This window comes from Phyllostomus hastatus, unplaced genomic scaffold, assembly GCF_019186645.2.
Source record: "Phyllostomus hastatus isolate PE091 unplaced genomic scaffold, TTU_PhHast_1.1 phas_scaffold_755, whole genome shotgun sequence".
NCBI classification, from domain to species: domain Eukaryota; kingdom Metazoa; phylum Chordata; class Mammalia; order Chiroptera; family Phyllostomidae; genus Phyllostomus; species Phyllostomus hastatus.
Window position 1 is genome coordinate 8,613,523 of NW_025334039.1, and position 16,157 is coordinate 8,629,679.

General features: G+C 41.6%; 1 protein-coding gene across 10 annotated transcripts in view; it reads left to right on the forward strand.

The window, feature by feature from the left end:
- ANKS1B (ankyrin repeat and sterile alpha motif domain containing 1B) overlaps positions 1-16,157 on the forward strand; it is an 830,913-nt gene that overhangs the window by 576,097 nt on the left and 238,659 nt on the right. For all 10 annotated transcript variants that reach the window (XM_045826440.1, XM_045826441.1, XM_045826442.1 and 7 more), the window contains one exon: positions 2,742-2,894. In XM_045826440.1, the coding sequence (XP_045682396.1) occupies positions 2,742-2,894 (153 nt within the window). The remainder of the gene's footprint in view (positions 1-2,741; positions 2,895-16,157) is intronic.

The window sequence follows — 16,157 nt, forward strand, 5'->3', positions numbered from 1 at the left end:
AACTGTGCAGCACAGTACCCATTCTGCATATCATTAAATACGTGTCGAGTTAATTTTGGAACTTCATATGGCTCTAATGGTTTCCTCTCTGCAGGTATGCAGAGACTGTATAATTTATTGGTCATCTGTTCATATATTTTTTTTAAAGTAAGAGTTACAATTTTCATGAAGGAGAGACTATAACCGTTTGGTTCCCTACTATTTCCATGACATGCGTCAGAATAGGCACTGACTACATACTTTCTGAATGAGTGCGTGGAGGGCCGCTGCCCCTGCAGACATCGATGTACCCCTTCCCAGGTTCTCCTCGCTCTTGCTCGTTGCCTGCCCACCTCTCACAACCCAGAAAATAGTTCACTCTCTCTCACCTCTTTACGGATTGGCTTTGAGAGCCTGCCTCAGGAATAACCAGAAGACTGAGCGGTCTACATTCATTGAGACACTGATGTGATTTTTTTTTCCTAATTCTGCCTTCGACTAAACTCAATTGATTTTCACGTTATTAACTTTTACAGTATTGCAAACATATCCAATAACTTTCCAGTCATATAAAAGATTGAAAATTCAGTGCCAACCCATCAAAGCCTCTAGTTTCATTTTCTTTGCACCGCCCCCCTCCCCGCCGCCAAGTTTAGGCTTTCCCTGGGGAACTGGCATCCCCCTCTCTCTTTTATTCTAAATTCCCTGGCACTGGGCAAGAAGGAGGGATTAGGAGAGAGGCAAATATCTATATTTCATTAGGTCTGCTTTGCAGAGCTCTGGCAGGGAGTCCTGCCACTGTTCTTTGGCTCAAGGACCATCAACAATCTCTGTACAGCAGGTAGACACCGATTGCTCTCTCAAAAGAGTGATGTGTTACTCGGGGTGACCTGTGGGAACCCCACTGCACACATCTGACTCTGCCTCAACTGGATTCATCAGGACCCCCTAAGTTTGTCCCCAGTATCCACTGCTGGGGTGATCAGTTTCTTGAATGGCTAACAGCAAGACGTCCCTGCCAAGCTGTTAATTTCCACTCCAATGAGTTTCCCTTCCTCCTTTCCATTTCTCCAGTTATTCTTATGTCAGCTGGGACAGCCAGGCAGTTTCTGGGGCTGGGGTGATTGTTCAAGTTAGCGGTTGGTTCAACCACTTCTTGATAAGTCCTGGAGAATGCACTTAGCCTGATATTTTTGTAACTACCTAAAGAATGTAAAGGTACTTCATGCCTTTAGCCTCTGCTTTGGGACCTAGTCTCCAATGTTACACATACGTGACATCTGGTGATTTGGGAATGCCACTCAACTGCATTTTGCAAACCCTGAGTTGTCCTGTAATTTGTAGCTACTGTGTAATAAACACTGAGCTAAGTGTTACATGAGCAAACATTTAATAAGTAGCTCAAATGGGTTAGTCGCTGTAAAAGTGATATACAAAGGTCTGAGGCAGTTCAGACTCTCATGCAAATAATGAATTACACTGTAACTTTAAAATAGAGGACACTTCAACCTCAACATGGAAAATAGATTAGGGAGTGAAACAATGGGGAAGAGGAAAAGAAAAATATTGTAACTTTAAAATAAAGGAGTAAGGGAGAATCTTAAAAAATGAGAACACTGCACAATGACAGAAAGTCTAACATGTTTAATATTAAAGCCTGAATCCCTGACACCCTGGCTAATCTTTTCTCTGCTCCCAAATCAGAGTCCTATAGATTTCCATTAATATTTATCTCTTTGAATCTGAAGGAAGGGGAAAATCTATTTTGTATTTTGCCCTGTTTTGCTGTTCCCATCATGAATTCCACTGAAGGATCACATCAGGGGATGAGGTACCGACTGTCCTTAATCCCCGAAGTATCAGTTAGAATTAGACAGATAGTGCGGCATGCAAAGCAGCACAAGTCTAGACGTGAGTTCCTTTGAAACCAAGAACCACAAATTCACCTGGAATTTCAACTAAAAACCCTTAAGGACTGGAATAATTCATACAAAATTCTAAACCCCAAAGTTTCTCTCGCTTAAATGAATTTCACACTCCAGTGTAAACTCAGAAATGTTATGTTGCTGTCACACTTCTTTGTTCTGCCAAAGTTAAAAAAAAAAAGATCTGTACATAGCTGACAAAAAAAAAAAAAACCTATCTGCCGGCCCAGCAATTCTCTGTTCCTGTCTAACATACGGTGGATTCGATGTACAATAGAACATGTGGTCTTTAAACACTAAAAAGCCTTTCTTTACTGGCTTGACACAGCAGTATGTTCCCCAGCATATTCGCACTACCTACAATACATGTCTTGCATAAGCATAAATTCCTTTGGTTGTTTGAGTCAAGTTATGCAGTATTTTCACATGCTTTGATGGTGTGCATATGAAAATTATCATCTGCATTTTGGGAGTATAGCTCCTTCTGCCTTCAGCATTGAATTTCATGCTGCTTGACTGACATCTTTTTATAGTCCATCCAACGGAATGCCAATAATGGCTATAACAGAAGTTCGGCATATTTGGTTTTCTCAGAGAAGGAGGTGACAGAGCAGCTATGTTGGAAAATTGGGGGGTGCATTTTTGAAATCTATTTCAGTGTGAAGATTATCAGTGCATTAGGATCGTGCATGAAGAATTTTGGTTTTCCTCATTTCCTTATCCAGAAAGATCTCCTGCTTCATATCAGATAAATTTCCAAGCAGCAAGACACATTCTGGTTTTGGAACACAGAGTATACAGGATGGATTAACCTTGACTCCCCTTTCTTAATTACAGATGAGACCCATCGGCCATGACGGCTACCATCCCACCTCTGTCGCGGAGTGGCTGGATTCCATTGAACTGGGTGACTACACCAAAGCCTTTCTCATCAACGGCTACACATCGATGGACCTGTTGAAAAAAATCTGGGAGGTTGAACTGATTAATGTAAGTTGGTCTCTTAAAGACACCTTAGTCATTCAACCCTTGACAAATGAAATTCTTATTGGACACGGGTGGTTGTTCTCTTTCTTCATACATGTTTGGACATCCAAGGCGTTTCAGGTGTGCCTTGTGTTTTAAATACCTGTCTCTCTGGGCTCCAGCCAAGCTCTGCAGTCACGGTGTTTTGAGGGCATGAGGTGGGGAACCCAGAGGACTCTCAGGGTGTTCTGCATTATCTAAAACAGAAAACCTTCCACGCACTCCTGGATTTTCCATCTTAGCAAATTTTGTCATTTTAGGGTATGGATGTAATAACAAATAGGCTCAAATTTTGGTCTTTGTTCATAATCATTGCTAAAGATGACAGTTATCATTTTTGGTTGTCTGTTATATTTCTGTCTCTACTCCTTAATTGCATATATAATAGCCTATGTTTAAAGAACTGCCTCTGTTCTTATTGACTAGGCTGCTGTAATATCAAAATTTTATGTTTCACAGCTTACATCTAATTTTGCCTCTGTTTTATTCGTACACATGGCATAGATTGTCTATATAAACTGGCCAGCGTGTGTTGCCATGTATTCAGGTCCAAAGAGATCAACTAAACATGCCCAAATGTTTTTGTTACTGAATCTTATTTCATCTTTTCCCTGATTTTACTTCTAGTGGCAAAAGATAATATAAGGGATGAAAAGACAATTTATAATGATCATGCCTTTGCATTATATTTGGCATCAGATGGAAAGAAACAAAAAGACAATATATAATGAGATGAAAAGACTATATCATGATTATATCTGCATTACATTTGGCATCACGAACATTTCTTTTTGAAGAAATCATTTCATCTTTTAGAGAATTTGTTAGATTTAAGTTCCATATTCCCATAGCTGAAAAAGTACTCAGAAGCTAAGAGACAAAGCAAGTAAATTTCTGCTAGTTCAAAGTGCTCTGTTCTTCCCTTTCTGCCACCGTCTCCCCGGAAAGCCCAGTCTCTACAGAATCCATGTCATTATTTTAAGTGATGGCCATTAGTGGTAACTAATTATCCTTTGCTTTTAAATGTCTGTCTTAGAAACAATACCTTTTCCAGAACATCTCATAACAACAGTTCTTTAATCTAAAAACCACTGTAAGTGGACAAATTCTTGGCTCCTTCTAATTTGCTGTCATCTACTCTTAGCTTTCTGTGCTCTACCCCTCATGAAAGCAATCATTATTTCAGAAGAAACTTACGAAAAGCCTCTGATTATTGTGCTCCTAGTTTGTGTGGCAATGGAACTAGTGAAACTGTATTGCTTTTTGGTTGCATCAGGCAGATTTCAGTTCTTCCCTGAGAACTCAATACTCTCTCACGGCTACTCTTAGCCATTTGTTAAAGGGGTGCCTTCTGTAGATCAAACAGGCATGGTTCCAATTACGTTGCACTCTAGCCAATGAGGCAATTGACAAATATCTCTGTGTAACATCTTCTGAATAATGTCACTTCCCACAGGAGAACAAGTAGGGTAGAGGACACGGGAGTCACTCACCTGACTGGCTGTTGCAACAATCCCTCACTGAAAAGAGTGAATTCCAGTAGAACTCTATTACCAAATGTTTGAAGCAAGTGTCACTGAAGCAAGACTATGCTGTCTCAAAACCCCAATGCTGAGGCTGGTGTTTTGAACCACACCCCCCCCAGTGCTGGGGGCACCCACAGGCTAGAGATGCCTCTTCAGTCCCAGTCACCAGGCCTTGTGGCAATTGCAATGACTGCATAGTCAGTGGGGCCAGAAGGTTTATTGTCAAGGCTCAGGGACTGATCCACCACCATCACCCACAGGGCCCACCAGCCTGGAGTTGGGACAGAAAGAGAGCCTTTTCCACCCCCAGCCGATCTTTAAGAGTTCTCCCTTCAGCCGTGTTCGCTATGGTGCACTGTGATGTCAGTCTGGAGAGCAGACGTGCCTGTCGTGAGCATTGTATCAGAGGCGGGAAACATAGTCCCCGTGTCGTAGACCTTGGAGCCAAATTCCTCTGCATCTAACACCAACCTCTTTCCTTATTTACTTTAATTTCATTTATTGTCCTGAAAATAAACGGGTAAAGTTAGACGTTCCTTGTGCAATCTCTATGGACACGTTTATACTCTTGATGGGGGTGCTTTGCAGGTCACTCAACTCAGTAGATACATTTATTATGGACAAACACTGATCTGTACTTTCATATCTGGACATCAGAGAAGGAAAACGTTTGTGTCCATCAGAGCTGCTGTAATAGGGGTTCATGGGATGGTCTAGGGTCGTCGGGTTTTTAAATAAAAGAAAGACACAATGTGTGTGTGCTTCTGGCTTACAGCGCTCTTGACTGGTCTCAAAGTCATGACTTTTATTTATCCCAACGAATGAGGGAAGGTATCCAAATATGAGACAATGTCACATAGAATACACGGGCCCAGCAAGTCTATACTAAGTAGCCATAACTTGTTGTGTTCCGGCCTAAAGGGAGTACACAGTCGCCTTGAGGTAGAGCAAAGCCTATTAGGAAAATTCACATCCGGAATCTTGGTAATGACTGGCCAGTCTGAAGGGAACGGAATGGCTCCATTGACTGTTGTTCTGTGCAAACTGAGGAGAGACGTGCACAAGTAGTGTCTCTGACACAGAGGTCAGCCGGTACCAAGAAAGAGGATGGAGGACAAGGAGGCCGGTGGCTGATATGATTACAAGTAACATCAGCAACACTGCATAGTATTGATAAGTCTCCAATTTGACATGGTATTGAGCTTGATATTGGACAAGTAATACAGTCTCAGAGAACATAGTAAGTCTATTCTGAGAATTTTCATGATGAAAACTGTACAAAGTTGTGACTTAAAAAGTGCAAAAAACTTTGAAATTATAATCTTCCAAAAAGTATCCAAAGATCTTTTTCTTGGTGCAGTACATCATTGTCTGAAAACCAAGGTTATCTGAGCAACCTGAGAAGGGTTTGGGTCACAGGTTACCCTGTGTGCCAAGTGTACAGGTTGGGAGAGTAGTAGAAATCTCATGTCTTACTACCAGCACTGTCAGCAGGGGAAATAAAGCAATAGAGGAACCTTTAAGACATCAGGTGTTGCCCATTTTATAGGCCATGTGTGTGTAGACGTAGAGAATGACGCATATGCCAATAATTGTTCCCTTATTCCCTAACCCATGCTTTATATTCAGAAACTGATGTGATCAATATCTGTTTTGTCCCAGTGTCTGCCATTATCATTAAATAACATCATTAGCATCACTTTTGCATTGATATTTTAGGGTTATAATATGAATATGTTGGAAGAGATTATCAGGCAAATTGTTCCCTCTGCAGATGCTAGCTGGATGAAACTGTAGCTTGAATTACAGTCCTCTGCACAGGCTTGTCAGGAGAATTAAAGATAAGTTAACAGTGCAGGAGTACATCGATGTGTTTACGTAAGAAGGTGCTTCAGGCCTCGCATGTGATGTCATCAAGTTTGCACAACAGTTTCCACTGCTATTGGCAACCTTGAAGTCCTGCATGGGGGGAGTTTTAGATAAAAGGGCTACGTATTTTCCGCATGAAGTGTGTATGGATAATGATTAAATCTCCATAAAATTATTCATTTTCTAGATAAAGAAACATATTGCAATTATGAAAAACAATGTTAATTTATTTTACTGCTGTGTACCTACTAAGGGAATTTTAGTAAGGCCAAATAAATTTGAACTGTCTGATTTATTAAATTGTGAACCTCAGTGGAGAATGTTAATTTCTTCCCAGTGGATTTACCAAAGAACTAATTCTAGCTTAGGCTTATGATGTCCCACAGTACTGATGACGATAAACATACACATTAAATGGACAAAATAAAAGTCAGACTTCACTGCATTCTTAAATCTCTGCTCCAAAGGACAAAAATAGCTTTAAAAATCTCACTGCAGTCATTGGCTGTGTTTTCAATATCTTTGGGCAAAAACAAACAACTATGGGGAGTGATACCTGTGTGTCCCGTGAAAATCGTTGGGATGTATTTTGCAACCATAATTGATTATAAGATCATCTGCTCCTTGCCTGATAGCTGCTGGAACTACACGCGCCTCACTCTTCTGTGTAGGACTGTCAGGGTTTGTGGGGTTTTTTTCCCTCTTGTGCAATGCCGTTGATTTAATTTCTACCTCTCCGTGGGAAATACTGTGATAATCCAATCACGTAGAGATGTACGGAGAAATTTTCAGAGGAAACATTCCAATTTGGTGTTAAATCAGTAACTGTGTGACTTTATTTGTTTAAATGCTGTAGAAATATAGTCCTACTAGTATCAAATTTAGGCTCATTACTTGCTTTGATGTTTCCACTTTATGATCAGTATTATAAACTCACACCCCTCTCTACTCTACCCTCATTGCTATGACAGCAATAACACTTACTCCCTGCAAGTCTGTCTTTGCACTGTGTCTGTGAGCGTGTGCACGCACATGTGTGTGCACACTGGATAAAGGCCGATGGTAATTTGCACTCCCAACCAAGAAGAACAATCTGCAGATCCACAACTTGCAGGGAAGATTGGGGAGGACGAATGTTATAATTCCATCTCCAAGCCAATTATTTTCAGTAAAAGGTTATGCCTTCACTACAGGACATTAATAAATGAGAAAAATATTCATTTTTCCTCACCAGGGAAGCTCCATCAGTCAACACTTCAAATGTTAAAAACTTTAATCAAAGCCAAAGGCTTTAACTAACTGGATATGAGTATTCAAGTGTAAAGCAAACTTCATCAATTATCTTTGGATTTAAGCATTTCATCTATACCCACGCACAGATAGCTCCTCACAATCCCCAGGGCAGCTGAACACGATGTCTGAGCTTCAGGCTAGTTCAGCCTGTGTCGCAGGGGGAGTTCCTGGGCCTCACTGCCCCACGCACTGCCTCCAACGTGCAAACTCTTCCAATCATCCTCTTCTTAAAGCTTCCCTCACTTGGCCTGTGTTTGGGAAATAAACATCTGTTTCCCTTCTTCATATGAGATGGACAATCTTCTCCCAAGTAAACACTCACTTTCCAGTGTTTTCCCCCTTTTTCACATATGGCCTGCAGGCTGGTGGAACTGGCATTACTGATTCCACTGTCCTTCAGCATGTTTTGTAATATGGCAACACCTATTACATTGCTCTCAATGATGGAGCCTTGACCTAAACTGAGACAGAATTATACCCCAATAAAACTCACTTAAACACTAAATCTTCATGGGATGGAATATTGCTTTTTTTCCCCATTGAAAGTGAATTTGTTGGCATTGCAGTTAGTAAAACACACACACACACACACACACACACACACACACACGAAAGTCAGCAAGGCATTTGGCCTGAGCAGGCAGTCCAGAGCACTCAGCACAGCCATTTGTGTGCAAGAAGGAAAACCATGTTCTGGTGTTGCAGACATTTCTACCTTTAAAACATTGTTTTAGTGGCATCTGTTTCTTCCCCACCCAGATTCCATTCACTCTTCTGCTAATTAAGATTTAAGCATTCAAAGTTTCCTCTGAAAGACACCAACCGCTTCCAGCCCTGCCCCATTCCATGCCTGAGCGTCTGACCTAGACCGCAGCCAAGCTCAGCATTCCAGCCTTCCCCTCACCCCCAGGGCTACAGAGTATTCCTCGTCAGGATCCGTATTCATTCTTCCTAATTTGGGGATCCAGTGCAGAATGGAAATATGGAGCCCCTTGTTCAACAATTCCTGAAGATTTGGAGTCACTGACATCAGAACATTAAACCAAACACAGGACCGTTCAGAAGAAAAGTTGCAGGACCATGTGCGCCCGCAGAGATCACACACCCAAGAAGCCACACCCTTCTCCTCATCCCTCTGTGTTTGCCCTTATTTCCACCTGCTGTCGCTTTCCTTCTACCTGACAGTCTTCCTTTAACACTTTTATGGTGTGAGGCTGCTGGTAAAAAGATTTTATTTTGCCTTCCTTTTTGAAATGCATTTTTGCTGGGTATAGAATTCTCGGGTAATAGTTCTTTATAGATGTTGATGTACCATTCTCTCTTCTGCATTATTTCGGACAAGAAATCTATCATACTCTCTTGTTGTTCCTCTGTATGTAATGTGTCTTTTTTCCCACTGTCTGCACTTCAGGTATTCTCTTTATCACTGCTTTTTAGCACTTATGATGTACCTTTTTATAGATTTTTTTTCATATTTCTTGTGTATGAAGTTTTTTTGAGCGCCTTATGAAGTTATAATTTTCATCAACTTTGAAAAAAATTTGGTCATTATTTCTTTTCTTTTTGTGGTTTTCCATGAAATAGTTATATTTCTTTTTTCTCTTGAACTTTTCAACATTTTAAAAAGATTTTATTTCTTTTTATAGAGAGGGGGAGGGAGGGAGAAAAAGAGGGGAAAAAACATTGGTGTGTGAGAGATACACCGATCATCAATCAGGTGCTTCTCACATGCCCCCTACTGGGGACCTGGCCTGCAACCCAGGCATGTGCCCTGGCTGGGAATCAAACCAGTGACTTAGGTTTGCAGGCTGATGCTCAATCCATTGAGCACACCAGCCAGGGCTAACTTTTCAAAGCATTTTATATAGAATGATAGCATACATGTAAAATCTGTGTGTGTGTGTGTATAAAAAGTGTACAGCTTAATAATTTTATACAAACAGACCACACATATGAAACTAGCACCGCCCTAAAAAATTATCTGCATTCAAAAGGTCTGGTTTCCCCATGACTCCCAAGGCAACTACAACCCTTACTTCAAACAGCAAAGCTCAATTTACTTGTTTGGGGTCCTCTAGACTGTCCTTTCTCTCTCATTGCTGTATATTATCCTCAGCTTGTCTCTCCAGCTTCATTGAGATGTAATTCATATACTGTACAATTCACCCAGGTGTAGTGTACAATTCAATCATTTTCAGTATATACACAGTTATATAATCATCACCAAAATCATTTTTATTATAGGCAAAAAACACATAACAGAACATTTGCCATGCTAACCATTTTAACTATACAGTAGAGTAGTGTTAAGTGGTGTTAATATTATTGTACAGCAGAGTTCTAGAACTTTTTCATCTTAAACTGGAATTCTGTATCCGTGGAATAACACCCCGTTTCCCCCCTTACCCAGCCCTTGGCAGCCACCATCCTACTTCCTGTTTCTAAGAGTTTGGCTGCTTTAACTACCTCACTTAAGTGAGATCATGCAGTATCTGTCTTTTTGTGACGGGTTTATTTCACTGAGCATAAGGCCCTCAAAGTCATCCATGTTGTGTAGCATATGACAGGACTTCCTTCTTTCTAAATCTGAATAATATTTCGTTATGTGTCTGTAGCACATTTGTTTTCTCTATTCACCCGTTGATAGACATCTGGGTTGCTGTCATGTCTTGCCTACTATGGGAACTGCTACCATGAACATGGGTGTGTAAATATCTCCTTGAGATTCTGTTTTCAATTATACTGGCTCTATACCTAGAAATAGGATTGCTGGATCATATGTTCGTTCTACTTTTAAAATTTGAAGGAACCTTCCTAATGGCTGCCCCATAGTCATTATTTCTTAAAGTATCATTTTCTGTCTTGCTTTTTTTCTCCTTTCCATGGAAACTCCAATCACAGGTATATGAGGCCTTTGGAAGTTGGACCACAGCTCACGAATGCTCTATTCATTTTTTCAAGATTGTTTCTCTCTGAGATTCATTTGGATAGTTTCTATTGCTATGCCTTCAAGTTCACTAACATTTGCTTCTGGCAACATCTAATCTGCCATTATTCTTATCAAGCATATTTTGCACCTCAGAGACTATCGTCTCCATCTCCAGTGGTTAGATTTGAGTCTTTTTTGTGTTTCCCATGTCTCCATCTAACTGCTCAATCTTTTCTCTAACTCGTTGAACACATGGAATGTAGCTATAATAGCTGTTTTAATGCCCTTGTGTTCTAGTTTTCAGTTTGTCTTCTAACTTGTTGAATGTATGGAATGTGGTTATAATAACTGTTTTTCATGCTCTCATCTTCTAACTCCAACATTGTGTCAGTTTGGGGTTGGTTTTGATTGACTAATTTATTCTCATCATTCATAGCATGCTTGGGAATCTTCACTGTATGCCAGACAATATGAATTTTATGTCATTAGGTGCTAGATATTTTTGTATTGCTGTACATATTGTTGAACTTTGTTCTGGGACACAGGGAAGCTCCTTGTATACGCTTTGACCCTTTCAGGCTTTGTTTTTCAGGTCTTGATTTGTTAGGCAAGACCAGAGCATCCTTTGGTCTATGGCCAGTGCTGACTTCTACACAACTGAGGCAAGAGGCTCCGAGCACTGTAACAACACCCTGTGAGTTTCCAAGCTCCCAGTCTGAATAGTGAGAACTGTCACCAACCCTGCTTCAATTCCAAGCACCATCCCCACTAATCTTTTCAGGTGTTTTCATTAATCTGGCCCCAGACAGTTCCCTTACATGTGGGTGCTGCTCAGTACTCTCCCCTGTCTAGCACTCGGCCCTGTCAACTGGAGCCACTTATTCTCCCTGGACTCTCACGTTCATCTTCTCAATTCAAAACTTTGTCCAGGCTCCCTGGGTTCCTTCCTGCCCGTGGCCTGGGAGTTCCCTCAAGGTGATAAACTAGGGCAACTGTAGAGCTGACTCTGCTTGCTTCTCATCTCTCAGGGATTAATGTCCTTCACTGCCTCCTGAGCAGTGTCTTGAAAACCAGTGTTTCATTTGCTTTGTCGATATTCTTCATGGTGTCAAGTGGGCGGGTAAACCCCACCTCTGCTACACCATCTTGACCAGAAAGAAACCGGAGCCCATGCAGCCTGTTATTAATCCCGGTGGGCCGGGGCCCCGCACCTGAACAGTTGAAGCAGAATCTTTGGTGGTGGCACCTGAGCGTCGAGAGGTTCTTTTTCAACGCTCCCCAGGATATTTTAGTGTGCAGCTTGGGATTTAAAAAAAATGCTGCTGTAATCAGCAGGGATCCATCAAGAGGATTTTAGTCAGGGGAGTGACAGGATCAGAAGCAGTAGGCAGGGGCAGAAGCCACTTAATAAGGTAGAGCTGAGTGTGAGGGAAGAAGCGGCTGAGTCAGCTGATTCTGCTCCACTGCTATTTCTAGCCATGAATGTGTTAAGCATGACAGCAATAAAATCGATACGCCCCGTGAGAACCCCAGGGTATCCCTGAATTGGAAGTCCATACCTATTGACTCAATTTTCCTCATTTTACCCCTACATATTGAGAAGGTAAAACACAGTCAGTATTCAAGGACAAGTATCATACATTTCAGAAATGCTTTTCAATAGTGCCTAAAATTATTTCAGTTTGGCCCTTAAAAGGCTAAGCCTTGGTTATGTGAAAAACTGACTTCTTATTTATAAAAAGGAGTAGGACATATGGTATGTTTCAGTGCTTCCAACGCACCCTGTCTTCTTTCTTTTTTTTTCTTGGAACCAGGTCGCTTGATTTTGAATCGTATATCTGCCACTCAGTATGTGGCCTTTGGGGAGTCATTGACTCTGGGCCTCAGTTTCTTGTTTATGAGTAGAGGATAATAGTATCTGCCCTGCTGGTTTCCTGTGAGTCTCAAAATCCCATGAAAGCTTTTTATTATGCATGCCGTTCTCTGCTCTCCCTGTTTCATTTTTATGTTGCCTCTACCTTTTTCTTTATCTCTTCCCCAGACCCCTCCCCCAGAGTCAGGCTGGGAGCTGGCCCCCTTCTTTGGAGCACGCTTCCACTGTTCAGGCGCCGTTTGCTCCTCCCTCTCTCTCGGTTGTCGCTGGTGAGAACGCAGATAGCCCTGTGCAGCGGGCGGACTCCGGCCTCCTTCTGGGCCTCATGCCCTTTTCTCCTGCCTTGGCCTGTCCCATCTTGCCGGACAGGTGTCATCTTTCCCTACCAGCCCTGTCAATCCCCTTACTGCTGAGTGCTGCTCAGAGCGCTCCCACGAATGACTCCGTTTTGGGGAGCAACATTCAGGATAAAACTATGGAGGGTCTCCGCACGCCACCCCCGCACCTCCCCTGCACCTCTCAACTCCGACCGCTGTTTTTTCTGATTGTGCTTAGATGCGGTGACTGTGCTTAGATGCGGAATTACTAGTGTCTTTTCCCCACAGCTACACAGCTTTCACCCTTGATTCTCAGTCACCCAGTTCCCTTTCATTCTTGAAGCAGAAGACCTGAGGGTAGAGCAAGGTGATAGCTCAGACGTTAGGGGTGTACTCATCCTCAACTTATTTTCCATAAATTAAACCTTAACAGAATCTGTTCCAAAGTTTTGGCCTGATGATCCTTAAGACTAGGAACTTCTGAAGGCTTTTTGAAGTAGCTCAGTCTTTCCTTTTCATTGAGAGTGCTCCCTTAAAATGGTGTCATTAATTATAATGAAGCTTTTTATTCTTTATTTTGCTCAGATTTCTAATATGGCATGAGGACTTTTGTTTCTTTAAGAATGCTGTTCTGGAGATATTTAGGGCAGAGCCCGTTGCTAAGGAGACCCATTTCCGCTGCATTTAAATAGGTAAATGCAGTACACCGGCTCTGTGCTTCCAGGACCTTTGGGAGGGGAAACATTCTAATGGATGATTCCACAGTGTGAAAAAAAAAGAAAAGAAAAAGAAAAAGTTCTCCATAAAATGCAAACACATTTTTCATGCTTTTCTAATGGAGAAATGCTTTGGGTCTTCCTAGGGAGAAGACCTGAGTTCATATTGAAACTATAAGTGTCTACCTTTGTAGATGGAATGAAAGCCAGAGGGCATTTTTGTTAGGAAAAAAAAAAACTATTAAGAATTTTGAAGCCTGACATAGGAGCTGCCATGGCAATGCCGTGATAATAAATAAAGGCTCAGGAAATCGTAATGCTTTACACCATCACCCAAATGAGTATACAAGATTAGTGTTAGAATCATCCCATTCTGAAAATAATTCAAAGCCAGAGAGGAGAAAGACAAGGCAGGTGATTGTGTAGCTTAGGACTTATATCTGCTTGAAAGATGCTTAAGGTTGGTTTAGAGTTTAAGTTTAGCTATTTTACTAAAGAGATGTAATATGTTAAATTAAATATCTGCAGTCTCAATTTATTTTTGAACTCAAGTAAAGAGCTGTTACTTGGAACCTCAGAAAGCACAGAAATTCCTTAGCGTGCAGACCTTATGTCTGGCATCCTGTCGCCACCTGCTGGCAGGATACCTAAAATACAGAGACTAAATCATAAAACAGTTTCTTAAATGCAGAAAGTAATTGCAAAAATGGACATTATTCCATGCTAGTTCTATATCAGTCCCTATTTTTAATATTTAGCTAATATAACATGGGTCAGGAGAGTTCCATTTTTGTAGGCACAAAATTCAAACACCCTACACCTAAAACTATTTGCAAAAATGGAAAAAAACTCTCTACTGTACATTCCACCAAATAAACTAATATGGGATAATGGTGCTTTTTAAAATAGATATATGTTTAAATATATATTCTACAGTAACTTTTTCTCTACTTTTGTATAAGTTGCTTTGGGGGGATAATTAGATTTTCTTAAACTTTAATAGGATCACTAGTTTTTAAAACTTCTATTTCATAGTAGCTGTGGGTGGGGGTGAAACAATAAGTATTTTACCGTCCTTACCATCAAAAGAACCTCCAGACTAATGGGAAAGATGGATGTTTACACTAGCTGTGCCAAGAGTCATATTAAGAGGAGCTAAGAATAAAAGTGGACTCGGAATTCCAGGTGGGAACAGAGAGAGGGTCTTTTCCTCCTGGGAGGGCAGAGGGGCGAGAGGGAGGGGCCAGTGGAGCAAACAGCAAGCACAAGGGTGAGAGCATGGGAGCTTGAAAGGCAGTCTTCCGGGGTTTGACTCCCAGCTCTGTTTCCTGGAGTTTACTCCCTTGGGCAAGTCACTTAACCTTCCCCAAGCTTCCATTTCCTTGCCTCTAAATTTTGGACAATCACATTATCTATCTTCTAGATAATATTGTTGTCAGGATTAAATAAAATAATCTAGTAAAGCATTTTGCACAATGCTTTGCTAAAAGAAGTCACTCCATTTTTGTTTAACAAAAGCCAAATGGAAGACGGCTTCCCAGTTCCCACCATTTGTGGGAAGCAGGATCAGTTTTACCCGGCCGCAGCAATGCTGGCCAACACACTGGCTGAGAATGCGAGGACTGAGAGCAATCCGCACCTGCGCAGCTCGCCAGTCTGCAGGTCGGGGTCCAGGCAGAGCGCGACTGGGAATTCCTTCTGCTCCGCTGGCTCCCTCACATCTGGCAGCTGGCTCTGGTCTGTCCGGGTACGAGAGCCCACCGATCCGGGCTGGTCTCGGCTCAGACACCGAGGGCAACATGGCTCTGCGCACGTGTCCTGTCCCATAATATGCTCCCCCAGGCACGTCCTATGGCAAAGACAGAGAAATGAAAACGTGCAAGCGTTTTCCCAAGCCTGTGTTTGCTAACGTACCTGCTCACAGTGGCCCAAAGGAAGCTACTGGACCAACCAATGGAGAATCAAGCTGCAGGACGTCGTTTACTTCTTGATTGGAGGAACTGAAAACTCACATGTAAATGTCTTAGATGCAGGCCAGAATTGAGGCTGTTAGTACAATCCATCCATTACAAAAGAGAAGTTTTAATTAGAGAAAAGAAGAGAGAATTTTAAAAATGTGGATGGTCTTACTGTTTCTAAGCCTCCAAATAGAATATGTGAGCTCAAAACCATCTCAGAACATCTCCAATGGTCAGTGATGCCGAAGCGAGGGGCCGAGGGTGGGGGATGGGGTCCTGCGCTCGAGGGCCCAAATGGACCTGTCTGGAGAGTTTAGGGGTGGGAGCTACCCGCCACCAACACTGTGTGATAGTGGACTTGCTAGATATATAAGAAGCTGAAAATGTGTTTGTTGAATTAACTGACCATCAAACTAAATTATTTTAGAAAATTAAACACTAAAGTATCTCATGGAAAATCGTCTCCATGCCTTTCTCAAATAGTTGGTACATACCCACTCTTTTTTCAGAGTGGGTATGCAGCAAATATTTTTAGAATTGAATGTGGTTCCCTAGGTTAGATTTTTTAGAATTGAATGTGGTTCCTTAGGTTCATTTTTATTTTAATTGAATGTGGTTCCTTAGGTTAGTTGACTCCCTATGCAGGCACTGGGGATGATAGTAATAATAACAATAATAGAAGTTTTAGTACCTTCGTCTTCATCTTCCCCTTCATTAAATGGCAGTCTTGCTCGAGGCTTTGCCCT